Genomic DNA, 14,361 nt, shown 5'->3' with positions numbered 1-14,361 from the left:
CCCACCACAACAGCCAACTCCCGACTCCCTCCTCACGCCCCGCTCAGCTTGTCCCCTGCTCCTCACAACTTTCCGAACCCTCTGAAGAGGATTCTTTGCTGAATTCATTCATCCTTGTTTGAGGGAGGAAAACTTTCCCTCCTGCGGGACCTGTCACGTTTTTTCATTTCACGCAGCGTCACTGCTACTACGTCCATTAACCTCTGAGAGGTTAAAACTGAAATCTAGAAAATACCACAGTAAAGGACACTCCTCACATAAATGAGGCGAAAGAATGAAAGTCTAGAAAATGCCACGATAAAGGACACTACTACAATATACACAAATGAGGCAAAAAAGATGGACATTGGGTACCAAGTGTGGAATCTGTTCGCCTCATCATAATCATGTTGTCTTCACTGGCAGAAGTCAGCTTCAGTATTACGGTACTTCGCATGCTCCATGTGTTGTCGCATTGTCACTTCGCCTTCTGTCAGACAGTTTTAGAGGCCAGGAGGAAGAAGGTTTTGGCAAAAAGAACTACCCCAAAAACAACCGTTACTACTACTACTACTACTACTACTACTACTACTACTACTATGTTGTCTGCTAAATCCAGATTCTCTGCAGCTCTGCCCGAGAGTGTTCTCTATTGAAGTCTATCACTTCTCAAACTTTTGTAGATCCTGTGACCAAGAGATGTGACCAAAGGACAATGCAAGTCTGTGTACAAAGGTCACTCAAGCTCGTGTTCGTCAGGTCAAAAGGTCAGGGGATCATCGTCATATCTTGGGGTCTTTCGAGAAGGCCATGACACTAATAATTGTGCTGCAGGTGTGTGTTTATATATAGGAGCGGGATTTCCCTGAGAGTCCTCACTTTGACGATAGTGGGAACATGATTAATATTATGATGACATGAGCAAAACTAATGTGTCGTGCCTGTATTTTCCCTGAGTATGCTTCGCAGTATGTTTGTGTGATAGAGAGAGAACGAACGAAAGAACATACAGTCGAAACTGTCCAAGACGGCCTCCCAATTGTCGAGGAGAAAAGTGGTTATCTTAGACAGGTGGACGTCTTAGGCGCAAGGGGGCGAAACCTCCTTGAGGCGAGTGAGAAGTGGCTGTTTATATATATATATATATATATATATATATATATATATATATATATATATATATATATATATAATTTTCTTGGACAGGTGGCCGTTAGAGCAGGCTCGACTGTATGTATAGAGCATAATTATGAGGAACTGAAAATATGAGTGTTTATGCGTGAAAAGAGGAAATGAGAGAGAGAATGTTAGAGTGTGAAGGTATTAATTACTGCTTTCTGGGGGGAGTACCACACACCTCCGATTCTGTGAATGTGATAAACTCTATCCAAGTGTCGGTGAATACAGACGAAAGTGCCAAAGTGTCAGACAGCGAGGAGACTGGGGTCAGAGAGTACGACGAGACTCTCAATCATTCGGTCATGTGATATAGAAGAACTTGACGCAACATAATACCCTTCTCGCCGACTTGTGAGTTTGCGGTTTGGACTGTGTGAAGGGATTTGAACTGCATATCTCTGGGTTTCCAAACAGTTTACCCTACCCCCACACACACAACCACACATCTCTTTTCCTTCAAATCAACCCCACCCCAACCCCCTTCAACATACACACCCCATTTTTCATTCGGATGGTTTCCAACGGATTTATAATTATAGCTTTACTTAGAAGTGATGCCCCCTTCCCATGTTCACTTCTCACTTTGCGACAAAGATCAACAACCACATACAAACATTCATCCACACTTTGTTTACCTGAGTCCCAGGGTACATGGGATGTATGTGGATTTGCTCACTCATGTCATATTACGTAATGTATGTGGCTGACACGCGAGAAGAGAAAGGTTCTGTCTCCGTCATTCCCGTAGGGCAGGCGTGTAGAATAATTATGAGGTCAGTGATTGCTACCACTAGACAAGTGGACATCAATAATTATGTGATTGTGTGGCTTGTGGTCAGTCATATGCAAATGAAGACTCCAGTGGGAAAAATCAGATAAGTCACATCGTTCCCCGAGAACTTTTTAGTTAAGTACACTTTGGACAAAACAGTTCTGAGGCGATGCCATTTTAAGGCAGTGGAGAAAATTGAAAGTCTGCATCTCATATCGAGTATAGCACTTCTATTGCCTTACACAGCACTAGAACTTATTTGGGTTATCCGTGGGATCATTAATTGCTGAGAAGAAAGTTATTTTTGTAAAGACTGCAGCATGGGGTGGGTGGGAATCTTTTTTTCTTCTTTTAAATTGTGACTTTTCTGGTTATTTCCACTAGAGTGTTCAAAAAGATGCGACCCTTTTATTGCAGTGTAGTGTGGAAATGTGCAGCTGAGAATGAAATGGTGAAAGTGAGGGGGATTTCTTCCTCTTTGTTGTGTAGAGTGGTGTGAGCATAATGTGGATCACACAGTTCTGTCCTTTATAGTAAACTAGTAGCTTGGGGGGGGGGGGCGGTTGGATCATTATGGGGAAGTCTGTCAGTAGCTTCTGAAGATGACCAGCACTACAGATATTGTGGTTTTACTTTAGATATTTTTTCTCCTTGCCTAACGGAAACTTCAGATACTTTTTACCTTCCATAGAATGCTACAACATAACAGGTTTTTTTTTCTCTCAGCAATTAAACAACTGATGTTGTGATCCACATTATGTTTGTTCTCTCTGTTAGTGTTAGTACAGTTCAAAGGTCATTTGGCATTTGTTTGTACAGATACTCATCAAATTTTTTAATTGCCAACTCTTTGACTTTGGTCTATGTACGGAAAAATGACACGAGTTGTGTTTCGTTGACCTATAAGCCACACAAGTTGTTTTGCATCGATCATGTATAATCTACAACTATCAAAGCCCCAAGTATGCCATTATCTTGTGCTGACGCACACACACACGCACACATATATATATATATATATATATATATATATATATATATATATATATGTGTTTGTACATTAATGGTGCAAATAAGTGAAAAGGAGAAGAGGAGCGAAAGTGGAGGACAGAAGAAATCCGCCTTCTTGGCAGTTTAACGAGAATTGACACCAGCTTCTATGGTGTACCTATCAAGCGCTCTGCTGCCACATGCATGAGAGGCTGAGTTCGATCCCCAAGTGGGAAAAACCTGTATCAAATTTCTCGGCGGGCAGCCTTTCTGCTGGGATATTGTTTCCTCCTCTCAGTCCAGATCGACCCTGACAGACAGACAGACAGGATCAGAAGCCCACCGCCTCCTCCTACATGATCTAAATCGTGTCTATGGGGGTGTAAAAAAACACTTACAATTACCCAAAAAATCTGAGAAGTGGCCACCACAAGCCCCGCTATCTGAGCAAAATGTACGAGTGTCATCTTGTGATTCATTTTATTGATTTGTAAATTGCTGCACTTCTATCACTGCTGAATGAACGGATGAGATATTTACACTTTATGTGTGTGCTTACCCATTCTGCACCTTCTGTGTCGTCGTAAATGATATAATACAAGGATACGCGTCTGTATTGGGAGTGATTTCATCAATGCTGTGAGATTTTGTCATAACTATGAATGATTTATCTGTCCTGAAGTATTTTCAGTCAATGCGGAGAGTGCATCTGTACCGAAGTGATTTTGTCAATGCTGAGGATGCAATTGTCCTGAGCAGATGTGTCAGTGCTGAGGGTGCATTTATTACTGAAATGTTGCATATGCTATAATTACAACAATACTGAAGTACTTTAGTCTGAATAATCTAACCAGGCTGCATGAAATCTGGATCTTTGACCATCATTGCACACAAAATAGGCCTACGTGAGCTTTAGACCTTCATGGGGAGGTCTATTGTAACTCGAGTCTCTCATATTGCTATCTATTATTATCATTATTATTAATATTATTATTACTATTTTTATGATTATATTCTATCTTTACGCTGTATCACACACAGTCCAAGTTGGCACTGACAGGCAGGGTTGAATAAGATTGCCTCCTCAGTTATCTTTAATACTTGTGTAAGTTGGGACTCCTGAATAGACATACGGGTCTTGAACTTCTAGCTCTCACTGGCAAAATTGAAGGTAAACGAGGCAGGGGTAGGCCCAAAACAACGTACTTAGGGAATCTATTTCTAAACAAATGGGTAACAGGGAAAGATCAGGGAAACGTTGCTTTTTTGAGAGCATCCGAGCAAAGGAATGAACGGAGAACCATGATTGCCGATGTCTATCGCAGATCTGGCACTGGATGATGATGAAGTTGAGATGTGAATCAGTTTCTATCGCAGTCTTGAAAGACACGGGTGCAGATCAATCAGTCCTTGTGTCTCTGTTTCATGTTGTTTCGCTGGGTGAGGTAATTCAGACTAAAACAACTCAGGCGTGTTCAGCCTACGCATATTTGTGTGTGTGTAGATGTGTGTGTGTACCTCTGTGTGTCACTATATGGGAGTGTGTTGTGGTGAAAGTGTGAGAGTGTGTTTTATGATGCATTTGTGTATATATATATATATGTGTGTGTGTTTGTGTGTTAGTGTGTGTGTGTTTGTATGTGCATGTAAACATGCTTGTTACGATCGATGAGGAAAATATCCTCACCTTGAAAGTGAGGTCAAAAACATCACGAATTTGTGGGTCTTTTGTGGTTTAAAAAAATTTTGTTTTCCTCTTCTAATGATGATATTTTTTATGTTCCTATGCACTCGAATCTACATTTACAATTTTGTTCAAAGTTCAACATGTGTGTATAGCATTGTTCTGATACATGCTGCTGTGTAAAGTCAGAGAGAGAGAGAGAGAGAGAGAGAGAGAGAGAGAAAGAGAGAGAGAGAGAGAGAGAGAAAGAGAGAGAAAGAGAGAGAAAGAGAGAGAAAGAGAGAGATAGATATAAAGAAAATACGAGAGGCAAAGAATAATAATATACATTTATCACATTTTGCAAGCAAAAAAGAAATCCCATAATAATTCAGCTACAGAGAATAAAGACACTTTTACTCGTTAAATAGAATGTTTATTACTCTAACCACAAATACAAATAAAACTCTAGCAACTAATCTTCCTGGGGTGGGATTACAGACAGGAGCAAGAAATGAATATTTAACTGGCTGTGGAACATAAAAAATTATCAAACAGAAATAAACTAACACTTTTATAAGGAAATCTAAATTAGTTTATGGAAGACTTCCATTTGTTCCAGGGTTTCTTTGAATGATATGATGTCATGCTAGGATATATAAATACTATATAGTGTATGTGTGTGTGTACGTGCACATGTGTGTGTGTGTATGTGTGTGTGTATGTGTGTGTGTATGTGTGTACATATGTGCCTGAGTGTAGTATGCATGCATGTGTGATAGGTGTGAAGGATGCAAGGTGACCAAATTCTGTCATTTTTACCTCACAGAAAGGAAAGAAAATGGTCTTTCTTTTTTTCCATTTCAGTTTTTTTCCCTGGCAACCAGCAAAATGAAATGAAAGAGCAGTGATTGGGGTTTTTTTTTTTTTTTGGGGGGGGGTGGCTTCTTTTATAGAAGCATCAAATTTGTAGTACACTATAACAACATTCTACTCTAATATCGGAAGTGAGATTAGGATGGAAATCAAACTGACCCGATACCAAATTCCTTTTATGATGGCCTACCCTCGCTTATAAAATGGTGAAAATCTCTCCAAAAATGTCCATGTCATTTTAAAAAATTGTTATGGCCAGAGTCAGGCAAAGACTTGTGTTTTTATTTACTCAAAACTATAATAAATAACTTCAGTCACTATTGTGGATCATTTTGGACATCTTATATTATTTGACACAAAAACCCCGAATCTTTGGGTCTAATACATTTAAGGACTTTTTCTCTAACAAATGATAAATGTTTGGTAAGTATATAGTTAGATCTTGGTCTCACTTGAGAATAAAAATGTCGAATTTGGTCTCTTTGCACCCAACACTTTGGTTAAATTTATGCGTTGAAGCCAGTGTGGATCTGAGAAACCTGAGACGTGAGATGATTACGAAACTCACATACTACATTTGTTTTGTTGACAGTTTTTGTCCCAGGTGGTCTTCGCACACAGTTACAAGATTTGTACGATATTATGTGCAATGAGCTCGTTATACTCTAGTTCTTATAAGAACTGACAGAAAAATCCCAGCATGCTGCTAGACACTGGACTTTTGTGTCATTATCGTTTTGATGATATCCCTGGGGTTACGATGATCATGGGTTGTCACAACAATATCCAAGGGGGATTTTTCACAACATCAACAGGGATTTTTTAATAGTATTCTGATGATATCCAATCCTTTATTCCTTACTATTTCATATCCTGTGCAATATTCCTGACTTTTTGCTGTGTGAACATGTGCAATGAGATAGCAGGGAGTAAATGGTCATGCTGGAACTAAATAATGCTATCTGTCCTGATAATTTGGAAGGGTGAGACAAAGTATTTTTTAAAATTCTTTTAAGTATATTTGTCATGAAAATTAGGTTATCATAAGAAATAACCTTGTAAAGTATACATAGTATTTACAAGAATCTTCTTAAAGTTAAAGATACATAGACAGCAAAGTCAAGCAATACTGTAATCAGATCGCACAAAATAAGTCAGGTTTATATTTAGTGCAGTGGTAACGTGCAGGCCACTTGTAAGATGTAAGGGGCTGAGTTTGAATCCAAGATAGAGATTTTTAAAAGAGAAAAAGGGCTTCCTGGCTTCTTTACGATCAGTTTTGTCTCTCACCGGGGGTGGCAATACAAGGAAATATCTCAGCTGGCAAAGATGGAACGAATTTACTTTTTTCTAAAGAGCTTTACTTCGTCACTTTTTGGGGTATATAAAGGTATTTCTCACATTTATATTTTCAAAAATCAAAATCTTCCTTTGAACAATCTGTTTTTGAGAAGTTGAATAAGAGTGTTAAGATTTTACATGCTACCGCCAATCTTTTCTTCGTCATTGCTTTGTTATATTCTGTCTTTCTGTAGTAACCATTGTTGCTCCTGGCGTATTTAAAGCAGTTTGAGTCAACTTCTTTTGTGAGTTAAAAAGCAAACAAATTAAATATAAAAGAAAATGATAAATTTGAAAGCTGTGAGAAAAAAACTAACAGCCAGAAATGTTAACAAATTAGTAGGCCTAAACATGCTGATAAAGCAAAAAAAAGAAGGAAACAGACCCACTTTGTTTGCTGTAGATATTTCTCACACATCCTGCTCTCATACAGAAGAAAGGAAAGATTTAAAAAAGCACACCCACTGTCTCAGCACTTGTGCAATGCTGTAGTTATTTCTCCAGAATGTTCAATTTGCTTGATACGCAAATATCTTGAAAAAGAAAATGGGGTTTGAATATATTAAATAGGCCTACAGAATAATTCCAGGAAACTGACAACAGGCTTTTACAACTATTCACCTAACAACACTTCTCCAACTGACTTTATGGATACTCTTTTGTAAATATATATGTATCAGTCATAACATTATGCAAACAATGTTTTTAAATTGTTGTTTCAGGAGCACATGGATTTTTCTAATTGATACTGTTCATGAGGCAATTTTGTGCCAAAACATTATTTTATCAAGAAATTTCTTTTCACATGTGTCAAAGGACGGTCCAATTGAAATGTCAGGTTTTTAAATTTTTAATTTTTTTTTTTCATTCATCACTATGATATTGTGTGGTTCTTGATGTGGCTTCCACTTAATGTATGAATTGACCGCCCTTGACCTTTGTGAAACTTGTATACTTGCTTAATATTTGATTTGTTTTCTGTACACAATATTTATTTTGTACGAGGGAGTGTATGAGAGAGGCTGTAAATGACACGTTCAGTTTTTTTAGCATGTGGTTATCAATTTGAATTTCCAGTTCACAAGTTTTTATCATGCATTAATAATCGTTTGTACATTGATTGAGCGATGAAGTTTCATCTCAATGTAATTTTGTTTATTTTTGTTGTTGTTGTTGTTGTTTGCATAATTCAAGTGTTCCCTTTTTCATTACTGTCCTATTTTGTATAAAAGAATGGATTGAAATGCAATATTTATGAACGAGATGTACGCTACAGGAGTCATCAAGCCCATCTCTCTCTCTCTCTTCATGGCTCTTTTGTTAGATTCTTTACAGACTTCATCATGTCATGAGATTAAATATTACTATGAGTTGAAGAAAACAATAACAGTTGTTCCATTGTGTCTTTTTTTGGAAGTGGTAACTTCGTTTTATGTTTGTTCAAATCATCTTTGTCGTTTCGTTTATTTTTATTTAAGTTTGAAATCTCTCCTCGTCACATTAGACCCTTTCAGTCATAATGTCAAGCAAATTGCTTTTTTCAAAATTAAGTGCTATCTACCATTTTAGTCTTCATATTCGAAAGAACATATTATTATGATAAAAGACTGTCGCAGATTGTATTAGTTTTTTTAAACAAGATCCTTTTGCGGTTATGAAATAGTGGCAACTTTTGAGAAAATGAACACAAAACTTTTAGCAACTCTCGTAGAACATCATCATCTATCAAAAACATAAAACATTTTAAAATTTGGCTTTGAATTTAATTGTTTTAAAAATGTAATGACCTACGAAATTATTTAAAGCTGTGTACTGGGTAAAGCTCAAGATTTACTCTAGTCATTTATTTTGGAGGGAAGGCATTATAATCCAGGGTGTCACGCTGAAGTGTTGTAGCTTGCTTCAGGCTTAGATTAAATAATATTTGTGACATCGTAGTAAAATCAAGTGCTCGTCAAAATAATTAAATCAAAGAAACCGGCATTTTTTTGGCCGTTGGGCAATTTTTTTAAAATAATTTTTTTTCAGTCAATTTAAAAACACATTTATTACTTGTTGATTTTACTGAAAAGCGTTGCTCAAAGGCACAAATAATGTAAATTTCCAGTTTTCATGAACACTCAAACTCAATGTTTGGAAGTCAACAAACTTTGGCGGCCATTTTCTCGCTAATTTTACCTCTGACAAAAGGAGACCCCCACTCCTTCAATTGCAAATACATCGACTTCTAATCAAAATAAAGGGATATTTTTTCACAAAATGCAAGACAAATGAACAAGCTTTGACGTTTTATATGAATGACCATATTATATTCCCAAAAATTGTCGAGCACCTGATTCCACCACGTCGTGACACATATCATTCCAGGAAGGAGGAGACAATTGTAAATGCCACTGCAATGCAAACCTGGATATACATTACAAAGTATGCAATCTACTTTTAATTTTAACACCCACCCTCAACTAGTGTAATTTATGTCCTCAACTGGAGTTGAAAGGCCATGCAGGGAGGAGAGTCCCATTTTCTTGCTGGTTTATCAGAATAAGAAAGGAGATCTTAAGAAATGTAAGAAGGATGTAAGACAAATACAGATAGTTCTTGACTTTGTGTGTCTCGAGATCTATGACGGATTGGTAAGAGCAAATGGATTTCCCTAATTTTACATAACCAGATTTGGCTAGTTTGTATGGGCCAAGACTTTGAGCAAAGCAAAAAATTATAGATGCATAATTCTGGTCACAATTTGTTTGTTGAGAAACTAGGCATCTGCCCCAAATCTGTATGCATTGCAGGCTGAGTGAGAGAATGAGTGTAAGAAAAATATGTTACATTGTTGCTCCTGCGATAATATTTAGACACGGAGAGAGAGAAAGGAAATGTTACTACGCCTGTTGCGCTGTGTGTATGACTATCAGCCCCTATCCTTCCAACTCCCAGAATCGCCCCCGTGAGACAAAACGATGGAAGTCAGCTAAACCGGGTGAGGAAGAGCACGAGCAGAGCGGCCAGCATCAAGGGCACGGTGCCCGGGTAGGTCAAGGTCACGGCACCGCCGGTGAAGATGTCCACGTAGCGGGAGCGAACTCCTGTGGCGTCACGGCACTCCTGTGTGACCCCGGCGAAGAAAAAGTCCTGCATTATCTCCCCGGCCCGTGCGTTGCAGAAGCGGTAGACGGCCGTCTCGCACTGGTACCTCGCCACAGAGACACTGGGGACACACAGGAGAATTTTTTGAAGTTTAAATTTTAGTAAGAGTTTTTTTTGGGTCAGAGTTTTACGGCATTTGCAACACAGTTAGGTCATATATAAGTGCCAAATTTCAGAGGTGTTTCTAGAAAGCAATGCGCAAAGAAATGCAGGAGAAGAGATAATTACGACACATTTTTACTAGACTAGAAGGGGCAAACCACACCAAAATGCCTGCCTACCACCCAAATTAAAAAAAAAATCTTTTGTTCAAAAAATTAATTTGTTCATGTTTTACATCCTTCTCAACATATGACTTTATTCATTAAGGAGATGGGCTGCTTTGATACACCCATCACGGCCAACCAAGGCTGAGGAGGATACTGGTTCTAAGAAGACAGATGAAAATGCTCGATGAAAATGCTCGATGAAATACCTTCCCTTCATAGGAATCAAACTCAAGTCTTCTATAGGCCCAAGAAATGGCAAAGAGCCAAGGAAATAATAGATTTTAAAAGCACAAATCTTGCTGTTGAGTGGGGATGTGCACTACACTAAACAATTGTTCTTTATTATCATCAGTTGTTATAGCCATTTCACCACTGGCAGTGGGTTTCCTGCAACTCAAATTACAACATGCTCAAAATCAAGGTTCGAACCCCGAATCTGTTTTGGTTTTATTCTCTCATCTGTCCAGGAATTACTTCCTCACAACATACGGTCCAGATTTTGGAGCTGTACTCCCCCACCAAAATAACCTACATTGTTTTTAATGAGGTAGGGCCTACTGCAAGTCAACAACACTGCAAATAGTGTATTCAGAATTGGTCGAAAGGCAGTGAAAAAAATTGTCAAACAAACCCCCCCCCCCAAAATGGGGGGGAAATTGCCCCCCCCCCCCAAAAAAAAAATAATAAATTAATAAATAAATATATATATACATACACAGGGAAAGGTATTGTAAAAAAACAAACAACAACAAACAAATGGTTCGTATTTTATCCAAAGGAAAATTGTGGCAAATGACCAAAAAAAAAAAGAAAAAAAAAAAGAAAAAAAAAAAAGAAAGAATGAAAGGAGCAGACACGCTAACCACCATCAACTATGAACCATCCTGTGTTACTTGTATCAAAACAACTCAAAAACATTATTTTGAAAAATAAAATACATGTAGAATCATGAAATTGAAATAATGCAAGCAGATTATGATAAGTAAAAATCTTGTTCACTGGTGTTCCTCTTTAACTATCGTCTCATTTTTTTTAAAGACAGATGATAACTGAGACCCAACTATCTCAAGTCGGTCCTAATATTCTTAAATTTATTTTTATTTCTTTTAACCTGCTAAAAAAAGAGGAAATGTGTCAGAGTAATTGTAGGCCTATTTCCATTTTTCAATCTTGGGAGACAGAGGACCTCTTCTAGCCCAAAATGTTCTTTGTCGAGGAAATCACAAGGTAAAAGATCAAGGGGAATATGACATGGAACCACCTGGAGAAGAGTCACACAAATTGATGTACAGAAAAGTGGGAAGACATGGAATAACTTTAAGAGGCTAGCCCAAGATAGGGAAAAGTGGAAAGGGTTTGTTCATGGCCTACACCCTGATCCAGGGTGAGAAAAGTGGCGAGCGCCATAAAACCTTACTAAAACTAACCAAAAAAAGCATTGATGATGAGGATGATGTGTTAATTTCCACTCACTTGCACGCCAGTTGCTCCATGGTTACCCGAGGCAACTGTTGCTGTCGCTGCAGACCTGCGATCTGGTTGATACCCTGGTTGAAAGTGGCGTAACACCGGCGGATTTCTGGAGTGCTCAGCAGACAGCGAATGTTCTGCCTCAGTTCTAGCAAGGGAGAATAAGCAGGGAGGCTGGTTTATAACCAATATCATTTATCTGTTTATTTATTTTATTTGTGTGTTCTTTTTATTATTTTAATCAACACGTTAATTTTCCTTTTTTTCCTTTTTAAGTGGAAAATAAGCAGGGAGGTTGGTTTATAACCAATATCATTTATCTGTTTATTTATTTTATTTGTGTGTTCTTTTTATTATTTTAATCAACACGTTCATTTTCTTTTTTTCCTTTTTAAGTGGAAAAAAGGGAAGCAACACAATATGTGGGGCAGCGTGGTGGAATCAGGCTCTCGTCAATTTTTGGGGCATATTGAGTTATTGCTATCATCTTAACGCTTCTTCATTTGTCTTGCTTTTAATGAAAAAATTACCCATCGATCTTCAATAGAAGTGGAGATATTTTGGATTGAAGGAGGTGGGGGTCACCTGGTTTAAGAGGTAAAATTGGCGAGAAAATGGCCGCCAAACTTGGTAAATTCCAGAGCTGGAGAGTCCATGGAAACTGTAAATTTATATTGTTGTGCCTTTAATCAACATTTTCGGTGAAATCCTGAAAGGAATGTGTTTGTAAAAGGACATAAAACGTGTTGAGCCAAAAAAACAAAAAAATAATAAAAATTGCTAAGCAGGGAGAAAACTGCAGTTTTCTTCGATTTCATTATTTTGACGAGAGCCTGATTCCACCACGCTGCCTCACATATGCAAATGCAAAAGGCCTATAATTTATGGGCAATCTAATGATATCAGTTGATATCTTGCTTGACTATGGAACTTACGACCTGGTCCAAATTCCTGCAGTGAGGCATTCTGAATTTGAGTTGTCCTGGGAGTTTTCGAGCTATCTGTCTATTTGGCTACGTCCTACCGGAGATCGACTTAACTTCTATTTTTTATTGCTATGTTGGAGGAACCTACACAATGACATTAAAAATACAAAATATACACACACATATAATATGTGAGTGTGTGTCTAGACAAAGGGTACCAAAAGTCGCCCCAGACCGTTTCGAGCTAAAGGCTGATAATGGCAAAAATCTTTTTTTTTTTTTTTTTTTTTTACCAAAATGTGTTTCCATAAAAAAAAAAGATTCACCATTTTTTAACAATGCTCTCAAAGGGTTTTCATTGATTTCACTTATTTTACTTTTCATCATTTTGAGGGTAGGGTATAATAAAAACAAATAATGAAAACTGCTTTTAAAAGGTATTAAAATCTATTCTTGCAGCACATTTTCTCTTCCCTGCTGTGTTTTACCATTGAATTCCATTTATGATATTGATGTCAACTGACTGAATGCCAAATTGGAAATGAATTTTCCATGAATAAATACATTTTAAAAATAGGTGGGTTATTTTGCAATTCTGGATGTGTCCTTATTTAACTTATTTATGTGTTTATTTAACTTAAAAGCTAATTTTCTCAAAATTATATTTTTATACCCTACCTCGTAAAATGTGCAGTATCTAAAAAACTACTTGAGATATCTAAAAAAATTCAAAGACCTCTGTGTTTAGCATTGAATTTCCTATAAGGTACATCCCTTAACTCAAAATGGTCAAAATCCGACTTTTGGTACCCGTCTAAACACACACATGTCAAAATATAGATGGACCATGCTGGCAAATTCCATACTATTTTATTTCTCCCTTACTCCTTCCGTCCTTCCCTCTCTCCCTCCCTGATGCCTCCCTCTCCCAAGAACTCACCCTCCAGATCAAGCGTACACAGCCCAGTGTAGGCAAGCTCCATGTTCTTCCTCTCAAACACCAGCGTGAGGAACAGGTCCGCAGGATTCCGTGACGTAGGCAGTCTGGTGTCGAAACAGTCTACGTAGCTCTGGTAGTTCCTAGGGGAGAAGTTTGGAAGGGGGGGGGAGGGGGTAATTAAATTAATGTATACCTTAATTACGCTTCTATCAACACATTTTGCTCATGTCCAGAGAAAGAAAGTAGATTAATTAAGCTATATTCATATCAGTTTTCGTTGTCTTTGGTTTTCGTTGGTGCAACAGTTGTTGTTGTTGTTGATCTTGTAGCTGGTTTTCTTGCAGTCTTTTTTTTCTTGTTTTAAAAAAAAAATTTTTTTTAAAAGAAACAGAAGAAGGAGTTTACAGTGGCCATCTATTTCCCGAACTTTGTCAAAGCGATACATAAAAAGAAAAAAAGAAAATATAGTCATGAACTTAAAAAAAAATAGATGCATAATAACCAATGAACTACCTATACTTAATAAATTGTGGGAGAATAGCAAGTAAACATATTATATAATAGGAATGCACAAAGAACTTATCATTATCTGAAAAGTGAGTAAATCATGTGACCAATGAACAGATAAATTGATTGATTGATTGATTGACTTATCGTTTAATCAAACAACTAATCAATCAACCAATCAATTAACTGGTTTAATTTCTCATACATTAATGAAATGACTGACGAATGACTGTAAACTAGATAAAGAGATAAGAAAGATAAAATATTTGAAAAAATAAGAAGCCTACTTAAATAAATAAATA

At 37.3% G+C, this 14,361-nt stretch overlaps 1 protein-coding gene across 1 annotated transcript; it reads right to left on the bottom strand.

The window, feature by feature from the left end:
* Nucleotides 1–9,012: 9,012 nt before the first annotated feature.
* LOC101861514 lies at nucleotides 9,013–13,719 on the bottom strand. The gene is made up of 3 exons (XM_005101170.3): nucleotides 13,553–13,719; nucleotides 11,690–11,834; nucleotides 9,013–10,008 (listed from the first exon to the last, which is right to left on the bottom strand). The coding sequence occupies exons 1-3, from the start codon at nucleotides 13,593–13,595 to the stop codon at nucleotides 9,768–9,770; spliced, it is 429 nt and encodes a 142-aa protein (XP_005101227.2). The 5' UTR covers nucleotides 13,596–13,719; the 3' UTR covers nucleotides 9,013–9,767.
* Nucleotides 13,720–14,361: the final 642 nt, after the last annotated feature.

This window comes from Aplysia californica, unplaced genomic scaffold, assembly GCF_000002075.1.
Source record: "Aplysia californica isolate F4 #8 unplaced genomic scaffold, AplCal3.0 scaffold00271, whole genome shotgun sequence".
Taxonomy (NCBI): Eukaryota; Metazoa; Mollusca; class Gastropoda; order Aplysiida; family Aplysiidae; genus Aplysia; species Aplysia californica.
The sequence above is the reverse complement of the archived record's forward strand: the minus strand, read 5'-3'. Positions and strand labels throughout refer to the sequence as shown.

Coding starts and splice junctions, on each gene's coding strand:
- LOC101861514 (XM_005101170.3), bottom strand. CDS start 13,595: ATGGAGCTTGCCTACACTGGGCTGTGTACGCTTGATCTGGAGG. Junction 11,835..13,552: donor GTGTACGCTTGATCTGGAGG/GTGAGTTCTTGG, acceptor CTCCCTTGCTAG/AACTGAGGCAGAACATTCGC. Junction 10,009..11,689: donor ATGGAGCAACTGGCGTGCAA/GTGAGTGGAAAT, acceptor GTGTGTCCCCAG/TGTCTCTGTGGCGAGGTACC.